Below are 18244 nucleotides of genomic sequence, written 5' to 3'. Positions count from 1 at the left end.
ATCCTACAAAAAGTCCACTGAAAAAGTCTCAGTGAGTTACTACCATTTTACTGAGATGAAATATAATCTAATAATATATCATATCACGTCATCTCATTTAATTTAATTTCACTCCATAGTATCATTTTTCATAAAAATAAGAATATAAATTAAAATAAGACTTGACCTAAAAGTCTTTGTTACCAGATCATAAAATCCCTTAAAAAATTACACTAACTTAACGTAGAAATACCAATTGCTTAAAATAGCGCCACCTTTCGAAAAATTTGAATGCTTTTCAATGTGCAAGGAGAAAATCAAGCGACAGTGCTTTTTATCAATAGATGGCAGCACATAAACCCACACTGATTCGAAATATCCTGGGTGTTAATATAAGTCAATATTTGTAAGTTTACGTAATGTAATATTTAGTGACAAGAGCTATTGTAAATTTTGAGCTCATACGGGTAGATTCCAACTTTGATAACAGTCACAACAATCGGGCACAAGTCACACACGGTCAACTGGTCGCAAACTAGGATTCTCTGTACTATGGGAATCAGAGACTAATATACATACGTAATATATCCATTTAAATAAATACATATACTGGGTGTTAGGAGACCGCTTTCGAAAACGAAGACAGACGATAGTGCTAATGACACCTTTGGTGATGGGACGGAAAATAATAATTTGATCCTGACATAAAAAAAGTCATGTAATTTAAAACGTTTTAATAGCATTATTTACGCTAGATTATGTTAGTACAGCTAAATGAAACCATAGTTTTATAAATCATACATTAATTTACTAAAAAAAAAACCAGCAATGAAACACAAAATCAAAAACAGCTGATGCCCGGGTGAACGAACGCATGGAAGTGGCGCGGCACAGACTCGCGCGATCGCACTAATACTTATTTACAACATTTGTCTAAATAACTCCATCATCAAAGGTGTTATTAGTACTATCGTCTATCTTCGTTTTCGAAAGCGTTCTCCTAAAACCCAGTATAGATGTTAAACAACCTTAAAGAGAGCAAACGAGCATGCTTAGGTATCACTTTAGTCTTTTTATTTTTTTCCTACCTAATCTGATAGCCTTGAGAGGCTATTTCAACATAACCTTAACTAGTAGGTGAGCTCACGGGACTCAAACCGGAGTGATGCTAACACTGCCCTAGCAAGAGCAGTGCTTCACAGAATCTACCGCCGGATCGGAAACGCGACCCACTGAGAAGATCCGGCGAGAAACTCAGTGGGCCACTTTAGTCAGGGCGCTAGCTACTGCACCACCAAATCATTCGATGAATGTAAATATACGTAATTAAATTATAATAATAAAAATCTAGAACAAAAGTTGGTTGTTTTAGTTTGTCCTTATTTTTATGAATCCGTAAAATAATGTGTGCACTTCAGTTGTGTTATTACATCATCATCATCATCAGCCCTTATCTTCCCACTGCTGGACATAGGCCTTCCCCAATGCCTTCCACATAATGCGGTCCTCCGCCTTCCGCACCCAGCGACTTTCCGTCGTGCGCACTAAGTCGTCGGTCGACCTGGTTGGAGGACGCCCCACGCTCCTGGTACCCATCGATAATTATTTTATCAATGCTATCTCATTCCCGATCCTGCGGAAAGAATGGAAAGCAGTCGACGTCGCCCAAAACACGTCATCTCGGATCCTCCCGATCTACTGACGGTGCTTCTAGGTACTTCAAACACCGGTCACCGTTCTCGTCGAACCCGTCGCTTGCGACGAAGGGCTCGACGAGTAAATTAACTCTCAGACACAGCCCACTGAGTTTCTCGCCGGATCTTCTCAGTGGGTCGCGTTTCCGATCCGGTGGTAGATTCTGCGAAGCACGACTCTTGCTAGGGTTCGTGTTAGCATCGTCGTCAGGTTGTGAGCCCCGTGAGCTCACCTACTAGTTAAGGTTCCGCTGGAATAGCCTCTTTAGGCTACCAGCTTAGGTAGGAAAACAAAAAAAAAATGCTATCGTCTAAGAATCTCTATAGTCTCTACAGATTCCCGTACATCCAAGGGCGGATCCAGCTTTGTCGCCAGGAGGGGGTCACATAGTCAAATTTAGATGCGTTCGATCCCAAACGTTTGCCATTATACAAAGTAATTATATTATATTAAATTAATTAAATATTGAAGGTATGTAGTTACATAAAATCTGTATGGTGACAAAATATATAAATAGAATCATTATATTCAATTAGTGGTCCATCTAAGTCCTGGACCCAGCTCAGGGGGTGGTCATGACCCCCACGACCCTCCCCCTGGGTCCGCCATTGCGCACATCCTCGATCCATTAGGTTTCACAACTCTGAAATTGTCCATTAGGACAATTTCTACTACGATTACGTAGTACTGTCTAAAATAAAACCATGTAATAGTTTAAATACTTTATTAATTTAGTAATAAAACATTTTTAAAATATAAATGAAACTACAAAATGCGATTAAAGTAATATTAATTATATTTTATTTTGCTTTACCTACTTATGACATTATTGGGTGTAGCAGATTATTTTATATGTGTAGTCGTTTATTTATGAATAATGTATTTATTTATACTTGCACATATTTAATTTTCCAAATAAGTACCCTAAGTTGATGTTTTGTGACGAAACTAATTTACGTTCTTAGCTCTCGAACCTTCTATTCATCTACATTGGGTATAAATTTTGCTTTAATTAAGAAAGCTCGACTATAGTTTCGGCTTTAACTAAAGTCAAACCAATATCAAGCCCGTCCTGTCCCGCCCGAGTCGGAAACTCTTTTCATTTAGGTAATTCATTTTAACTTTATAGTCTTCATTTTAATGAGTATAGAGATACGAAACTGGTATACTGAAATATTTATGCAGATGATTTATACTCTATTTGTGACTTCAAACAAAAATGGAGGTGTGCTGGACCTTTAGCGCTAATAGTAGGTATTGTTGAATCAACAACAAGTTGGATCAAAAGTGAAAGACAAAGAGGCCGACTCTATGAAAGTTGGGCTGGAGACATCGTTAGTGCTCTGAGGAATTGTTCGAGATGATACCGACATCTCGTTTTTACCATCGCACCGCCCGCCACCGGAGTAGAGTTCATCCATACTACCTGGAGCCACTGCGGTCATCCACAGTGCGTTTCCAGAGATCTTTTTTGCCACGTACCATCCGGCTATGGAATGAGCTCTCCTCTACGGTGTTTCCCGAGCGCTATGACATGTCCTTCTTCAAACGAGGCTTGTGGAGAGTATTAAGCGGTAGGCAGCGGCTTGGCTCTGCCCCTGGCATTGCTGAAGTCCATGGGCGACGGTAACCACTCACCATCAGGTGGGCCATATGCTCGTCTGCCTACAAGGGCAATAAAAAAAAAAGCTAAATGATTAAATGATAAAGACGCCTGGGCTGATAAATTAAATGAGAAATTTGCGACACCGGAGGGCGCCACTAGTTCAGGGTTTTTTTCATAGATGGTTGGACGAGCTCACGGCCCCTTGGTGTTAAGTGGTTACTGGAGCCCATAGACATTTACAACGTAATTGGGCCTAATTCACTGTGGAATGATTATAATTAACTATATACCTACAATTAGACGTGCCTTTGGGTTACATTCGCTTAAGGATTTGAGGAAGAATGTAACACGTTGCATTTTCCGTCGAAGAACTGCCAGTTGATTTGAAGATGCAGAGACTTCCACTTTAATTGGATCCACCGAATACAATTTCATGTCATTAAAACAATTAGTTATAGAAGGCTCCTCGCGGCTCATGTTGTAGGTACCTTAACAAAAAGTATCCTGTTTTAATAATGGTACCTATGCGTTATTCCAATATAACTTAAATGATTTTCATCTCTTTGTGCCTGTAATGAGGAATATTAAGTGCTATTGTTTGTTCGTTGGATTCATTTTACCGGTAGCAATAACCAAGCAGCTTGAAGAGTGGGGCCGGCAACACAATTGAATCTTCGAATTTATGCCTCAATGTGGTTGGTGGAATTGATGTTGCCATTTATATACATATATTTTTATTGCTTAGATGGGTGGACGAACTCACGGCCCAACTGATGTTAAGTGGTAACCGGAGCCCATAGATATCTACAACGTAAATGCTGCCACCCACCTTGAGATACCTATGAGTTCTTCAACTTCTAATCAACTTGCGGCGTCGGTCTGCCGAGCACAATCCCCGTTCGGCAGCAGAACTTCACTCTATCTCTTCTCTACATCCATACAATGAAGATGTAGTGGCTCCTGGACGTATCTCCGCCTTTTCGTATAAGTAACACGTGAACAAGCTATTTATCGTTTTCAATTATTTTTGTGTGTTTTTTTTTATTCATCATCATCAGCCTGTGTCTCTCCACTGCTGGCCTACTTTCTCCCATAGTCCGCCACAATGAACGAACCTCCGCCTTCCGCATCCAATCTTACCCAGCATATCGCCGCAAGTCATCGGTCCAACGGGCAGGGCGACGCCCAACGCTGCGCTTACCCGTACGCGGTCTCCAGTCCAGAACACGTCTGCTCCATCGGCCATTGGTTCTGCGACACGTATGTCCATATTTTTTTAATTGCGACAGACGAAAGAGCATGCGAGAAATGGGTATCAGTACCAGTTCGTCACCATACGACACGCCGTTGAAGACTCACTTGTGTTTTATAACCTTGAAACCGCAACACATGACTGCGTAGCGTGGTGGTACCAACCGCGCGGGTTCTGGTGTTCCCAACAATGAGACATGTGAGAAATAAACTATGAAAATATTTTATAATTGCAAATTAATACATATCAACACCAGTGGACCTAGTTGTTTGTATGTAAATATGTAGGTACAAGTTTAAGGCCTTTAGGTATTTATCGATATACCTATATACCTACTTTTGTTTTTTTATTAATGTACCTATGTTAAAATTTATCTACCGAATATATTTATAATTGTTTCCTCTGCATCATTTTTGGTTGATGATAGAAATTGCTTGATGCATTTACTAGGCCGATTAACAAAATTAGCAGTTTCAAAAAAAACAGTTAATAGTTGCAATGCGAGGAATGCCTTTTGGTAGATACAGGGTGCGTTCAAAAGATCAGACCAGAATTGTATTTTATATTTTACAAGTTGCAAATAAATAGCTAGGTTTAAATTATAAATTAATTATAAATTTAATGAGACATAATGTATTTTGATGTTGCTAAAACTGCTTGTCAGCCCTAGTTAATAAATAAAAAATAACTAAAAAAAGCTTATGAAAAATGACAATAGGTAAAAATAAATAGGAAAAAACAACAGTAGGTATGCTAGTTAAAACACAATCTAAGATTGTTTTTAGTCAAATACTTATGCGAAAAATCTTCAAAACTCTGAGAACGACGATTAAAACGTTTTCCTTAATCACGTCAAAGTTACTAGGGTCCTAATATTAGCTACGTAGTATCGCATTACATTATTCACAATTTGGCAAAGTCGGCGAAGATTCTTATTGAATACATGCCTTCTTTATTTAAGTTTAAAACATTCGAGTTTAGAGACTCACATAAATATCTTCAAAATTTGATGATGATAATAAATAGTATTACAAAAAAGTTGTATGCTTTTTATTACGAAAAATATATGATAGGGCTTGATTTATTATTTGATATTTATTATTTGATTTGATATTAGTATTTAAAATGGATCCTACTTGAATATCGAAACAGAGCGTAATTATGTATGAGTACCTGAGAATACAAGGTCCGTTTGTACCTACACAATAAATATAGGCCTTCATAACACTTATATTTTATATATGTAAATATTGTAAGCGTCGCATGTGTGACGTGGCTAGCGTGCAATATTTACCGATCAACAATTAACTCGAGTCCACTGTATTATTATTGAAACGACCTTATGGCTGTCTCCGGAGGCGATGCGGCGATGTTGACGAGTAGTCCACATGTTCACAGTTTCGCAATACAAATTCCGAAGCGACTGTCGAGGTGGGCCCCGGCCGCAGCGCGCTCCCGGCGCCCCTCCACGCGTGGAGGCGCACCCGCCGCCCTTTGGCTCCGACGTCGGCCAATGGCAGAGAGGACTCCGCCCCGGGGGGCAGGGCGGGGCCTGGGGCGTCGAGTGGCTGCGACCCGGCCGCCGTCGCCACTCTCGCCCCGAGAGCCACTAGAGGCTGAGCCGTCGAGTGGCATCGAGTGTCGGTCGGTCGGATGTCCGCGGAGGGCGGCGGCTACTCGCCGTGTCCGGCGGAGGCGCTGCCGGAACTGAGCGCTGCGGAGCTGGCGATGAGCCTGTCGCCGAAGTCGGCCTTGCTGCAGCAGAACCTCTCCCAGCTGCAGCTCCAGCACTCGACTCCGTTCTCCGTGACCGATATCCTGTCGCCGATAGAGGAGTACCGCAAGCTGGAGCTGGCGAACAACCCGCCTTCGCCGTACAGGTGCGTCGATCGATAGGGGGGGGCGGCCCTCCACCCGCTGATTTTTCGAGTGCCGAAGGTCCCGACGAGAGTGCTTGAGTCCGGCTCCTAGTCGAAGGATATAGTTCGGTGACGTTTGTTTGTGCAGGTATGTTGTGATTGCCGGTCAAGTGATGATGCCATGTGGATATGCGGTCACTCATGTGCGGTACTCGACACCGGAGTTTCGAGATCGGTTTTTAAATTAATTTCCACTCGTTATAATTACGTTGTCGAATATATCTATATTAAATTCACACAACTAAAAGCTACTACTAAGTAAGTTTATCAAAGTAATGAATTTAAAATACCTAAATCGGGCAAGTGTTTACCAAATTAAAACATCGTATCACAGAACGGCTTAGGAAATAACTAAAATAGAAAATTATTTACGTATAACGAAACAAAACGATATTCGTAATTTAAATAACTATTCCGGTTTAATCCCGCGTTTTTTTTTATGACATTTTATGACATTTAGAATACTTTACAGTTTTCGTAGTCACGGGCGACTAAAGCCGATTATGTCTACGTTTCTCGAAAATCGATAATGCTTATTCGAAAATCGATAACGTTTAAATAATATTCAACCGATTAAAATTTAAAAACAATAATATCGAAGACAACTATATTTTTATTAACCTTGGAGAAATCCTGAGTGGCTTTCCTCGTAGTTACGTAAGCGTAGGTACTTATCTTCCTACACCTACACCTACATCAGTGCAAACATACTTAAAAAGTACAAATAACTTTAATTCGTTCATGGTCAATATATTTTTAAAGTGAACAAACATTTCACGGAATCGAACAAGTTTATATTCATAATATTGATGATTAACAAACGCTTTTTGATAATCAAATAAATTTAGCTACCGAATTGGTTTAAAATCGAAAAACGTACGACTATTAAAAAAAAAATCATTCAATTTTTTAAGAAATTTTGATTTAGTACAGTATTCATATTGAATGATTCTTTTAACCATTTTAAATTAATTTTAAAGACAAACGGTAATATGGTCTTAATGGCAAGTGATCATCGATGCTCACACAGATATAATCAGGTCAGGAGGTATTAATTTTTTTTACTGTCCTGTGTACATAGGGCTCTATCGAACTATCAAAATGCGTTGCATTTTCAATAAGCATTTTCGTAAAATAATTTGTTGGAAGTTTTCATTAAAATTACGTGGCAACATTGTTTCAAGACGCAAAGTGAGAAACTCGACCAAGGCGACAAACAATTAGGAACGCTAATTCAGATGATTAATTAAGAAACTGCTGTCCATAATGATTTAAAAAAAAACTATTACATATACCGTGAGATAGTATTTTGTTAGTGACGTCCTATTGTTACTCAATGAATGTTTTATTTAAAAATCACTTTCAACCTAAAATAGGTAATGGTATAGTCTCATTTTAATTACGACAGTTAGGAAACGCTCGAAAATTTAAAGGAGTATTTACCTAGTTCCGAAATTAATGTCTACTTTGACAGCAGTGGCTAAACGTCAATCGAACAATTTAGTACCGTATCTAGACTTTGTTTTTTTTTTTTTAATTTATGTTAACGGGGAAATAAATCAATCGACGGTAAATAAAAAAGTTTTAAACAGATTTTAAAGTGTTTAGGTCGTTTCACTAGTGGCCTCGTGATACGAAATAGTAATTCGATGTTTATAGAATGATGTAATAATTTTCATTCTATTTTATTAGTTACATACATACATATTTTATTTATACGATAGATATTTATAAAATTGTTTTTTTTTTGTTTTTTTTATTTATTGCTTAAATGGGTGGACGAGCTCACAGCCCACCTGTTGTTAAGTGGTTACTGGAGCCCATAGACATCTACAACGTAAATGCGCCACCCACTTTGAGACATAAGTTCTAAGGTCTCAGGTATAGTTACAACGGCTGCCCCACCCTTCAAACCGAAACGCATTACTGCTTCACGGCAGAAATAAGCAGGGTGATGGTACCTACCCGCGCGGACTCTCAAGAGGTCCTACCACCAGCCTCTTTTAGACTAGAAAAGCACAAAGTACCTACTCATTCCGTCTCTTTAAAATCAAGCGCACACCTTAAAGTATTAAAATCGAAATACCAAAAGAAATTATAATTCTTCAATAACATTTGTTTTATGTGTTTAACATGTGTTTACTAAAAAACAAGAATTTTTGAAATAAGCCAATTTAATTTTAAACATGCGATATGAGGTGTCTGCGTGGCCTTACTATGTTCTCAAAACGAAAATACTATTTTCTATCACTCGTACAGAACAAATCATACGATTATATCTCGGAGTTTTCTTATTCATCAATAATAATGTATTGAAGTGATTTAAAACACTGTTACAATCGTCATGATGATTGCCTTATCGTGGCCGCCGCTGACTATTCCCCGAATCCTGATCACGCAGGAGCCAGTCACTTTCGACGCCCTAGACACGTCCTTACGGATTCATCAGATCCATTAGTTCTAATACTAGGAGCAGGCTTAGGGGCCCCGGTAACCATATTCGTCGAACTCGTCAAAGAGTTCGACGTGCAACCTAACCTAAACATCAGCTCGCTGAGTTCTCGCCTGATCTTCTCGGCGGTTCGCGATTCCGATCCGGTAGTAGATTCATTCGAAAAGCAGCTACTCCTGAGTTGCTAGGTCTCCTTTGTAGGCGCTCTGGTGGCTGTTAGCAAATCCCGCCCCTCCTGGCTGAGCTCTTGCTCGCCCACCTGTCCTGGTGAAACTGGAAAGGGCTCCGGGCCACCAGTAATCCCTTAATCATAAAAAAAACTTACGATTTAATGCCGAGTTTTTTTTAATTGTCATTATATCAGTTGCGACGTTTTGAATACAGTTTTACAGTTCACAGTTACTGTTTACAGTTTTCGTGGTCGTCCGTGACCGAGACCGAGAAATGCGAGATTAAACCGTCAAAGGAGCTTTAATTGTGTATACGATTCGCGTAAAGAAGAAATAATTATATATTTTTATTTTAGTAAAAACCATACATCTTGTTAGTAGTACTTAGTAACTTAAAACATTACACATTAAAACTGACTCTACAAGCGCCTGCTGCAAAGACTATTTACTAGCAGTCCTTTGATCTTGAAATAGCGTTCAGAAGATACATGGTAATGGTAAATATTCAGATGTCATAATATAAACAAGATTTTTCCATTATTATTTTTTCTTACCTATTTGCTGGTAACCTAAGAGTTTATTCCAGCTACGGCCGGAAGGGTAGGTGAGCTCACGGGCTCAACCTGATAGAATTTGCTAACACTAGCCCTAGCAAGAGCAGTGCCTCGCAGAATCTACCACCGAATCGAATTCGCGACCCACTGAGAAGATCCGACGAGAAACTCAGTGGATTGCGTCTATGGGATTTTTCGAAATTTACCAGACAGACTTTTAGTCCGAATTGAAGCACATTTTTTCTAGATCGTTCCTTTCACTATGCTGTGCAGTGCAGTGTACATTTCAATTATCTTTTCCTGAGAAACCCGGCGGGACTTACTACATAGTATAAAACAAAGTCGCTTTCTCTGTCCCTATACACCTATGTATGCTTAAATCTTTAAAACTACGCAACGGATTTTGATGCGCTTTTTTTAATAGATAGAGTGATTGAAGAGGAAGGTTTATATGTATAATAACATCCATTAAATAGTGGAGAAATCAATAATAAATTACAGTTTCCGAAGCGAAGCGAGGGCGGGTCACTAGTAAAAAATAAAAGGAACAAATAGGTCAGTATGCTTTTTTGTTCCACATGTTTTTCTTAATCACACGGGCTTAACGAAAATAACTTGTCATTCACGGATGTAAGTTTATTGATCGGGTCGCCTAACTAAATAACTGTACTGAAATGCAAACAGACGTCATAGGTGTATTCTTGCGTCTACATATTAATATTAAATTAGATCTCAATAAAAAATATTGCTGTCCAGTAAAAAAGTTTGACATAGGCGCTTTGTTTTTTTTTATAGGTTCATATTTGTCAGACTAAAGTTTTAAGGAAAGAAACATCCTAAAACTACGTTGCTTGAAATTTTTGAAAAGTAAAAAGAAACACTATTACTTCGTATTATAACGTTGGGATTATTTGTAAAAATCATTCAATTAAAGTAGCTTAGTGTTCTAGCTTTCATAATATTGTTTTGAATAATTTTAATGTTAAATTAATAAATATGTATATAAAATGATATTTTGTATACTGATAATCCTGTTGAACACAGCCTGGTAAGCTACTTGTTCCGTCGAGGCTGATCGAAAAGTCTCAATGATTAATTACGTAAATCAACTTATCTTAACAATTACACAAATCGTGGTGAGATCTGGCTTATATCGACGAGATTAGATTTTTGCTCATTTTCGAACGCAAATTGTTTTAGAATTTCGTGAGACTATCGGTTTTGATAGAGAGTCGGTCACTATTATCAAAATTATTATTTCCTTCTTCAAACGAGGCTCGCAGAGAGAGTACTAAGCGGTAGTAACTAATTTGTTAATCTGTGGCAACTTGATTGTGCGGCCGGCATTGGTGACGTCCACTTACATAGGCAGCTAAAAAAAAGACTAAAAATGTAATAACAAGACAACAGCCAAATGTGGATTGAGATCCAATATGTGATTCTTGGCAAAGTAAAAAGTTTTCGTACACTAAAACTATTAAACACGAAACATTATGTTTAAAACATAGTGGTCAGTGTTCACTCTCGAACCTGCTACCTTAATTCAGATGCAAATCAACGGGAACGCCAACTAAGATGACGTAGTTTTGTAATAGGTGATTTGTTCTTTTTTTTCTCTTAAAAACACAAGCAAAGTGTTTGAGTAACTTCAAGAGGCTGTACAAGAGACACCTTCAACTTAAATTTACCAGTTTCGCTTGTTAAATATAAAAAAAATTAGCATACGTGTAAACAAACTACACTACTTGCCTTCACTATTAAAAATACATGAATACGTTACGAGTAAGGCCGGCCATTTTATACACATTTTAAGTAGTAGCAGTAGTTTTATTTTTCCAAATATAAAGGCAATGAAATTAAGAATTTGAGATATTAATCAACTGGGATGAAATGAAATGAGATGAGATGATATGGGATGAAATATAATCTCAGTAGTAAAATGGTGGTCGTTTCCTGAGATTTTTTCAGTGGAATTTTTAGAGGATCTCAACGGCTTTGTTTCATTTTCCCACATTTGTGCACTTTCACAGATACTAAATAGTTAAATAAAGCACCGTTATTACACATTTAAACCTGAAGAAACACTAAATAGATAAAATAAAACAAATCGCACAACTTGACACCTCGCGTTCCCGCCAAAAAGTCTCTACACATTTTAAATTGGAATGATCTATGGGACTCGAGATTTTAATTATTTTTAAAGCAAAGGGATAAATTTTCAACGATTTGGTTTGTTCGCTCTGTCGACCGACGTTCCGTAAATTAAATTATTATCGTTCTTGGATATTTACTTGTAGGTATTTATAAAAGTTTTCTAATAGATATCATTAATATATCGAGGGGTGAAAGACTATTTAATTTAAGCGCGACATTTTGCATAATACGCGATATTTATCTTTATAACTAGCTGACCCGGCAAACTTCGTAGTGCCTCAATAGATAAATACACGACAAACAAAAGGAATCCGTCCGATGGGGGACACATCAAAGGGAAATCAAAATTGTTATTTTTATTTAATTCCGAGCATTTTCATATTTATCTACCTTTCAAACCTTCTCTGGACTTCCACAAATAATTCAAGACCAAAATTAGCCAAATCGGTCCAGCCGTTCTCGAGTTTTAGCGAGACTAACGAACAGCAATTCATTTTTATATATAGAGATTAAAGTTCCGTTTTATTTGCTATTAGCATCAACAATCCGATTTTTTTTTGGTTTTTTTATTTTATTGCTTAGATGGGTTACCAGCTCACAGCACACCTGGTGTTAAGTGGTTACTGGATCCCATAGACATCTACGACGTAAATGCGCCACCCACCTTGAGATATCAGTTCTAAGGTCTCAGTATAGTTACAACGGCTGCCTCGCCCTTCAAACCGAAACGCATTTCTGCTTCACGACAGAAATAGACAGGGTGGTGGTACTTACCCGCGCCGACTCACAAGAGGTCCTACCACCAGTTATGTTAACACCGTTCATATAGCTTAAAAAGTTTTTTTTTTCATGATATTTTTTCCAAATTTTAAACTTTGAATGGCTCTTCTGTAAAGTTTAGGAAATGTCGCTTAAGCCAAACAGCATTTCACCCCTCGATATCATTTTGAATGGCTTAAACAATAGTTACTACGATTCATATTAAAACTCTAGATTACCGGTTGATTATTTACTTATCCGTTTTGCTTAAAATGTGGGAAACTGAGTAATAGATTCAAACATCAATATTGAAGTTAAACATATCTGGCATACATATATAATTGGAACCCTTCCAACCGAGACGCATTACTGCTTCACGGCAGAAATAGGCAGGGCCGTGGTACCTACCCGCGCGGACTCATTAGAGGTCCTACCACCAGTAAGTACGTAAGAACTAGGTAAACGAATAGCAATAAAATTGTGAAATGAATTCAATACTCTAAAAATAGCCGACATAATTCTTAAATTATCGCACGAGCCGAGAGAGACTGAGTAGGTATTGAGCAATTTCCAATTTATTCACGTCTGTGTTAGGTTGTTGATGGTTGTATCTTCTTGCTATTTGCGGTAAACGTTTTTTTTTTTTTTATATAAGTCTGAGTAAACATCGTCACATAAGGACTCAATTTTCTCAAAGGACTCATATTCCTAATTATTTTTTCCCTACCTAACCTGATAGCCTTGAGAGGCTATGCCAGCGTAACTTAACAAGTAGGTGAGCTTACTGGGCTCAAACCTGACGACGTTGCTAACACTAACCCTACCAAGGGCAGTGCTTCACAGAATCTACCACCCGATCGGAAACGCGTCGCACTGAGAAGATCCGGCGAGAAACTCAGTGGGCTGTGTCTGTGGGTTAATTCACTTGCCGAGTCCTTCGTCGAAAGTGATGGGCTCTACGAAAATGATGAACGGTACTTGAGGTACCTAAAAGTATCGTTAGTGGATCAGGAGGATCCGAAATGACGTGATATTCTTACGAGGACGGTGCGGTACCTTACAAAAATATCAAAGAAAAAATCATGTCAATGTTACTGGACGTGAAAGTGGACAAAACTTGAGGTCACACATTGCTACCGTGTTCCTAAGTAGGCACATATGTTTGATTAGCTGTAGAATCTGGCAAGTGGATGATACAAACATCATTCATGATGCCTTTCTCTAGTATTTATGCCATAGGCTAGATCGCTAGCTTTTGATAGTTGATAGGGATGGATACACAGATCATAGGTTTTTATGATCTGTGGATGGATAAGTCCGATCTATACAAATTGATTCTTCCGATTCTTCTTCTTTTTCTTCATCTTATCCCAGTAGGTGAGGTCGGCACAGGTAATTTTTCTCTTCCATTCTCTTCTAACAGCCGTCGTCTCAACGCTCACTCCTATCCCTCTCGTATCTTCATTCGCACACTCCATCCATGTCTTCTTCAGCCAACATCTTCCCCCTCTACCTTGCACTACAATTTCCATACATCTCCTAGTCACATGCATCTTCTCTCTACGCATCACATGTTCATACTACGCTAACCGTGTCCGCTCTTTAATTTGTAGATTACCGGGGCTACTTTCACACTTCCTCTGATATACTCATTCTGAATCAAACTCATTCTTCTGATTGTAAAAACATTTCGATTCTTGATTAGTTTCTATATTAGTTGACTTGATTTGAGTTAGAATCAGTCACGAACCATTATTAATCTCATTAGCATCGAGTTTTTCGCGCATTTAACGCAGACGTGCATTTAATTCGACTCGTTTTTTTTTGTTTTTTTTTTTAATGATCTGGTCTTTTGAGCCAAATTCTCATCTACGTTTCATATAAAAACAGAGGAATGAAATGAAATTATCCTCCTGGCTGAGCCTGTGTTCACCCACCTGCCTTGGTGAAACTGGAAAGGCCTCCAGGCCACCAGTAATCCTTCCAAATTTTTTTATTTCAACATAATGGCATTATAAATAACTTTTTGGTGAAAGTTGGGAATTTATTAAGAGCTCAAAGGAATTTTGGGAATAGCCCGAAAAGCCACATTCAGCGACTGTATTTTTATTCGCCCACTAATACTTAATAAATGTTTAAAAATCTATTGCACGTATGAGAAAAACACAAAAAAAAATATTTTATATTTCTAAAACGAACACCATAGTAATTTTGTATCGATTGGAATACTATTGATTTCTCAAAATATCAAGGGCCCATCCCTACGAGCTTTCAACGGTCCTATAGCTCATCGCTACTAATCATAGTACTCACCTAACCTATTATTATACAAACGAAATTTTAGTAGGTAATTTTTACTGGTAGGACGTCTTGCGAGTCCACACGGGTAGGTTCCACCACCCTGCCTATTTCTGCCGTGAAGCAGTAACGCGTTGCGGTCTGAAAGGTGGGGCAGCCGTTGTAACTGTTTTAAACAGAGATCTTTGAACTCATATCTCAAGGTGGGTGGCGGCATTTTAGGCTCAGGTAACCACTTAATATCAGGTGGGCCGTAAGCTCGTCCAGACATCTAAGCAATAAATAAAAAATATTTTCCTAGATAATTAACTAATATCTCAAATAGGATATTCTAATAAATTTATAAAGCTCTCAGTCTCTTCTTACATTATGTATCTACTATACAAAGTATTACTATTGATTCAGCGCAAATTTTCAGGCCCAAAATGAATTGCTATTTTAGGTAAAAGCTAGCTAAGTATTTATGTTTAAATCTAATTTCACGATGTACCTTCCAAATGAGACTCCAAAATGATATTATTATGAATAAAGCAAAAAACGAATCCAATCTTCAGAAAGCTTAATCTGATAAAGTTATACGAAGTTGTATAACAATAAAAAAAAACAAGGTTTTGGCGCGAATTTGTTATCTATACATACACAAAAATAATTTTAGAATTTTTAAAAACGGAATGTTTCGTTCGCAGGGCACATCGGACAGCCTATGACGTGAAGGCGACCGATGATTTCATAGATTATGCCCAGCTATCAGTAGACAGGTAGGCAAATATAAAATTAACAACAAAAACAATTCAATTTTAACGTAAAGCTAACAAGCTATGATCAAATTAAAATTCCCTCGTAATAATTTAATTACGAAGCTCGGGTAGAATGTTTATTGTGGAGCCCTGACTGAGCTCTTTTTGTAATGAAAAAAAAAGAATTCTCTGTCTGTGAATAAAACGTATTGCTCTTCTATAGATATTTATTTTCTTATTAGGGCAGACAACTTTGTTCTTTAAATTTATCGATTGATATCGAGAAATTAATATCGATTAGTTGTACTTTAAAATCTGTGCATTTTATAAAAAACATGTTATAAATATTTAACTTAATTAAAAATTGTGTAGCAATTTTAATGTCTAGGTTAATTGAATTTAAAGAATAATAATTACTGAACTAAAAGCCAAAGCGTTTTCGCGCTAAATTCTCCCGCTCTGTCAAAACTCAATTTGTCAAACCAAACACAGTAATGTCGGCGTTAGGGATGTACATACTTTCATTAAAATTACAAATTTAAGCTTTAAACCACAGTTTATAAGGTTGAATTTTGTATTTACGAAGCTTTTGATGAAGGGCAGGAGATTAAATTGTGTAAATAGGGATTAGGTAGCTAAGCCAAGTATTGTTTGAATGGTTTGGCGCCTGCCGAATGACATTGCAGTACTGCGTGTGGTAGATTTGGGTCAAAAACAGTTTTGTGAGAAAATTATCTGTGGTATTGTATTGATAATCTGATTACCTACTATAGTTCGAGGATAAGCCGGGTACACTATTGCTGTGATTATTTCAATTCTTGATGCAAATATATTTTGATACACCCGATTCAGTCTTCCTAATTTATTTTTTTCGGTCGCGAGGCTATGAAATGGTCTTGTCTATTGTTTGTATCGGTACCATTAACTTATCTACCGGTGTCCTTAACTGAAAAAAGTTATTAATTACCTTTTGAATTTTTGATTTTTCGATGTGATATCGGATATTCAATCAGCATAAATCATTATTCTTCTGTTTTCTGCAACTGATGATGTTTATTATTTTATTTTAAACTAGCTGACCCGGCAGACTTCGTAGTGCCTCAATCGATAAATAAAAGACCTAAACTTTTGTATAAAATAAACATAAAACAAACAAAGGAATCGGTCCGACGGGGGACACATCAATGGAAAAACAAAATTGTTATTTTTATTTAATTCCGAGCATTTTTATATTTATCTACCTTTTAAAACTTCTCTGGACTTCCACAAATGATTCAAGACCAAAATTAGCCAAATCGGCTCAGCCGTTCTCGAGTTTTAGCGAGACTAACGAACAGCAATTCATTTTGATATATAGAGATTAAATTGCAATTGCTATGCTTTCTTCTTCTCTTGTCCTTATCTCACGTTACGTGGAGTTGGCGCAGTATGTTCTCTTATAATGCTGCATAGGGATTTGGCATGAGTTTGACGACCTCATATCAACCCTCGGGAATACTATCGTAGGCATAAGGCGGTAGGCAGAGGAAAGCCCTTACTCACCTTTATATAGAGTATTCAATAGGTATTATTCTATAGATTAGTCTATAAATTATTAGTTATTTCCGTGTATAATATTTTGAATATATTTACTTGCCTGAAGTAGACCAAGCATAAAGAAAATTGTAAGCTTAGTTATGTTCTGTGGTTAACATTATCTTGTATCTAATAGAGTGTTTTGTTTCCAGGTCGAATTCTTCAGGCAGCAGTATTAATTCTCCCCTCGGTCCCGCCGCATCCTGCGGGATGACGGCGAACCCTTACGCGGTGCCCCTGTATGGGGGCGCCCCGGTCCAGGGCTATGGGTGTGCACCCACGGACCTGCCCCACTACGGAGACATGCGAGGGGCTGGCTGGTATCCAGCTTCCAACGACCCCAGGTTTGCCAGTGAGTCGGCGAATTCGTATTATTCTAATATGCTTTTCAGGGTATTTTCTTTGAGTCACAAAGCACATGTGAACTGTTAGGATGAAATGCACAAATACACTATTTTATATACTTTGCAAACAACCCCAAGATCTATCTAGTATTGAGACGCTACCGGAGTCAATGTGTACCGTAGCGCCTATGTTGCTGTCCATCTTGAGACACAAGATCTAAACATCAATTACATTATATTGCTATATGTTTATCAGAGTCCATAGACAAGAACGGAATGAATGCCAGCTTCGGGCATGAGATCTAAATATCGCTCTAGGACAAATTTTTTTTATTGCTTACATGGGTGGACGAGCTCACAGCCCATCTAGTGTAAGTAAAGTGGTTACTGGAGCCCATAGACATCTACAACGTAAATGCGCCACCCACCTTGAGATATAAGTTCTAAGGTCTCAATATAGTTACAACGGCTGCCCCACCCTTCAAACCGAAACGCATTACTGTTTCACGGCAGAAATAGGCAAGGTGGTGGTACCTACTCGTGCGGACTGACAAGAGGTCCTACCACCTAAGTAAAAGTGCGGCTGTTGTATGTTTTGCGTTTTCGATAAAAAAAGTGTAGGTAATGTTATAAAACGTATCAGCTTTGAAATGAGTAGGTACAAGATTTAAACCCAATATCTATTTAGCATTAAAATTGTTAGATTCCAGCATAATATTTTTATTAGTCAACAAGCAAAAACACAATTAG

The 18244-nt window shown here is 37.9% G+C and overlaps 1 protein-coding gene and 1 long non-coding RNA gene across 5 annotated transcripts in view; one reads left to right on the top strand and one right to left on the bottom strand.

Moving 5' to 3' along the window:
* Positions 1–2384: 2384 nt before the first annotated feature.
* LOC134201375 (uncharacterized) lies at positions 2385–5953 on the bottom strand. Its single transcript, XR_009976638.1, has 2 exons — positions 5827–5953; positions 2385–4531 (listed from the first exon to the last, which is right to left on the bottom strand). It is a non-coding gene; the product is annotated as an uncharacterized LOC134201375 (long non-coding RNA).
* Positions 5954–6137: 184 nt separating this feature from the next.
* Positions 6138–18244, top strand: part of LOC101739075 (homeobox protein Nkx-2.1) — a 64522-nt gene continuing 52415 nt past the window's right edge. For 2 of the 4 annotated variants that reach the window (XM_012690012.4, XM_021347716.3), the window contains exons 1-3: positions 6138–6412; positions 15525–15596; positions 17303–17502. In XM_012690012.4, the coding sequence (XP_012545466.1) occupies positions 6186–6412; positions 15525–15596; positions 17303–17502 (499 nt within the window). In that variant the 5' untranslated portion in view covers positions 6138–6185. The remainder of the gene's footprint in view (positions 6413–15524; positions 15597–17302; positions 17503–18244) is intronic. The other 2 variants (XM_004925701.5, XM_021347717.3) reach the window with 1 other exon arrangement.

Source organism: Bombyx mori, chromosome 25 (assembly GCF_030269925.1).
Source record: "Bombyx mori chromosome 25, ASM3026992v2".
NCBI classification, from domain to species: domain Eukaryota; kingdom Metazoa; phylum Arthropoda; class Insecta; order Lepidoptera; family Bombycidae; genus Bombyx; species Bombyx mori.
This window is presented reverse-complemented; position numbering and strand designations above follow the sequence as displayed.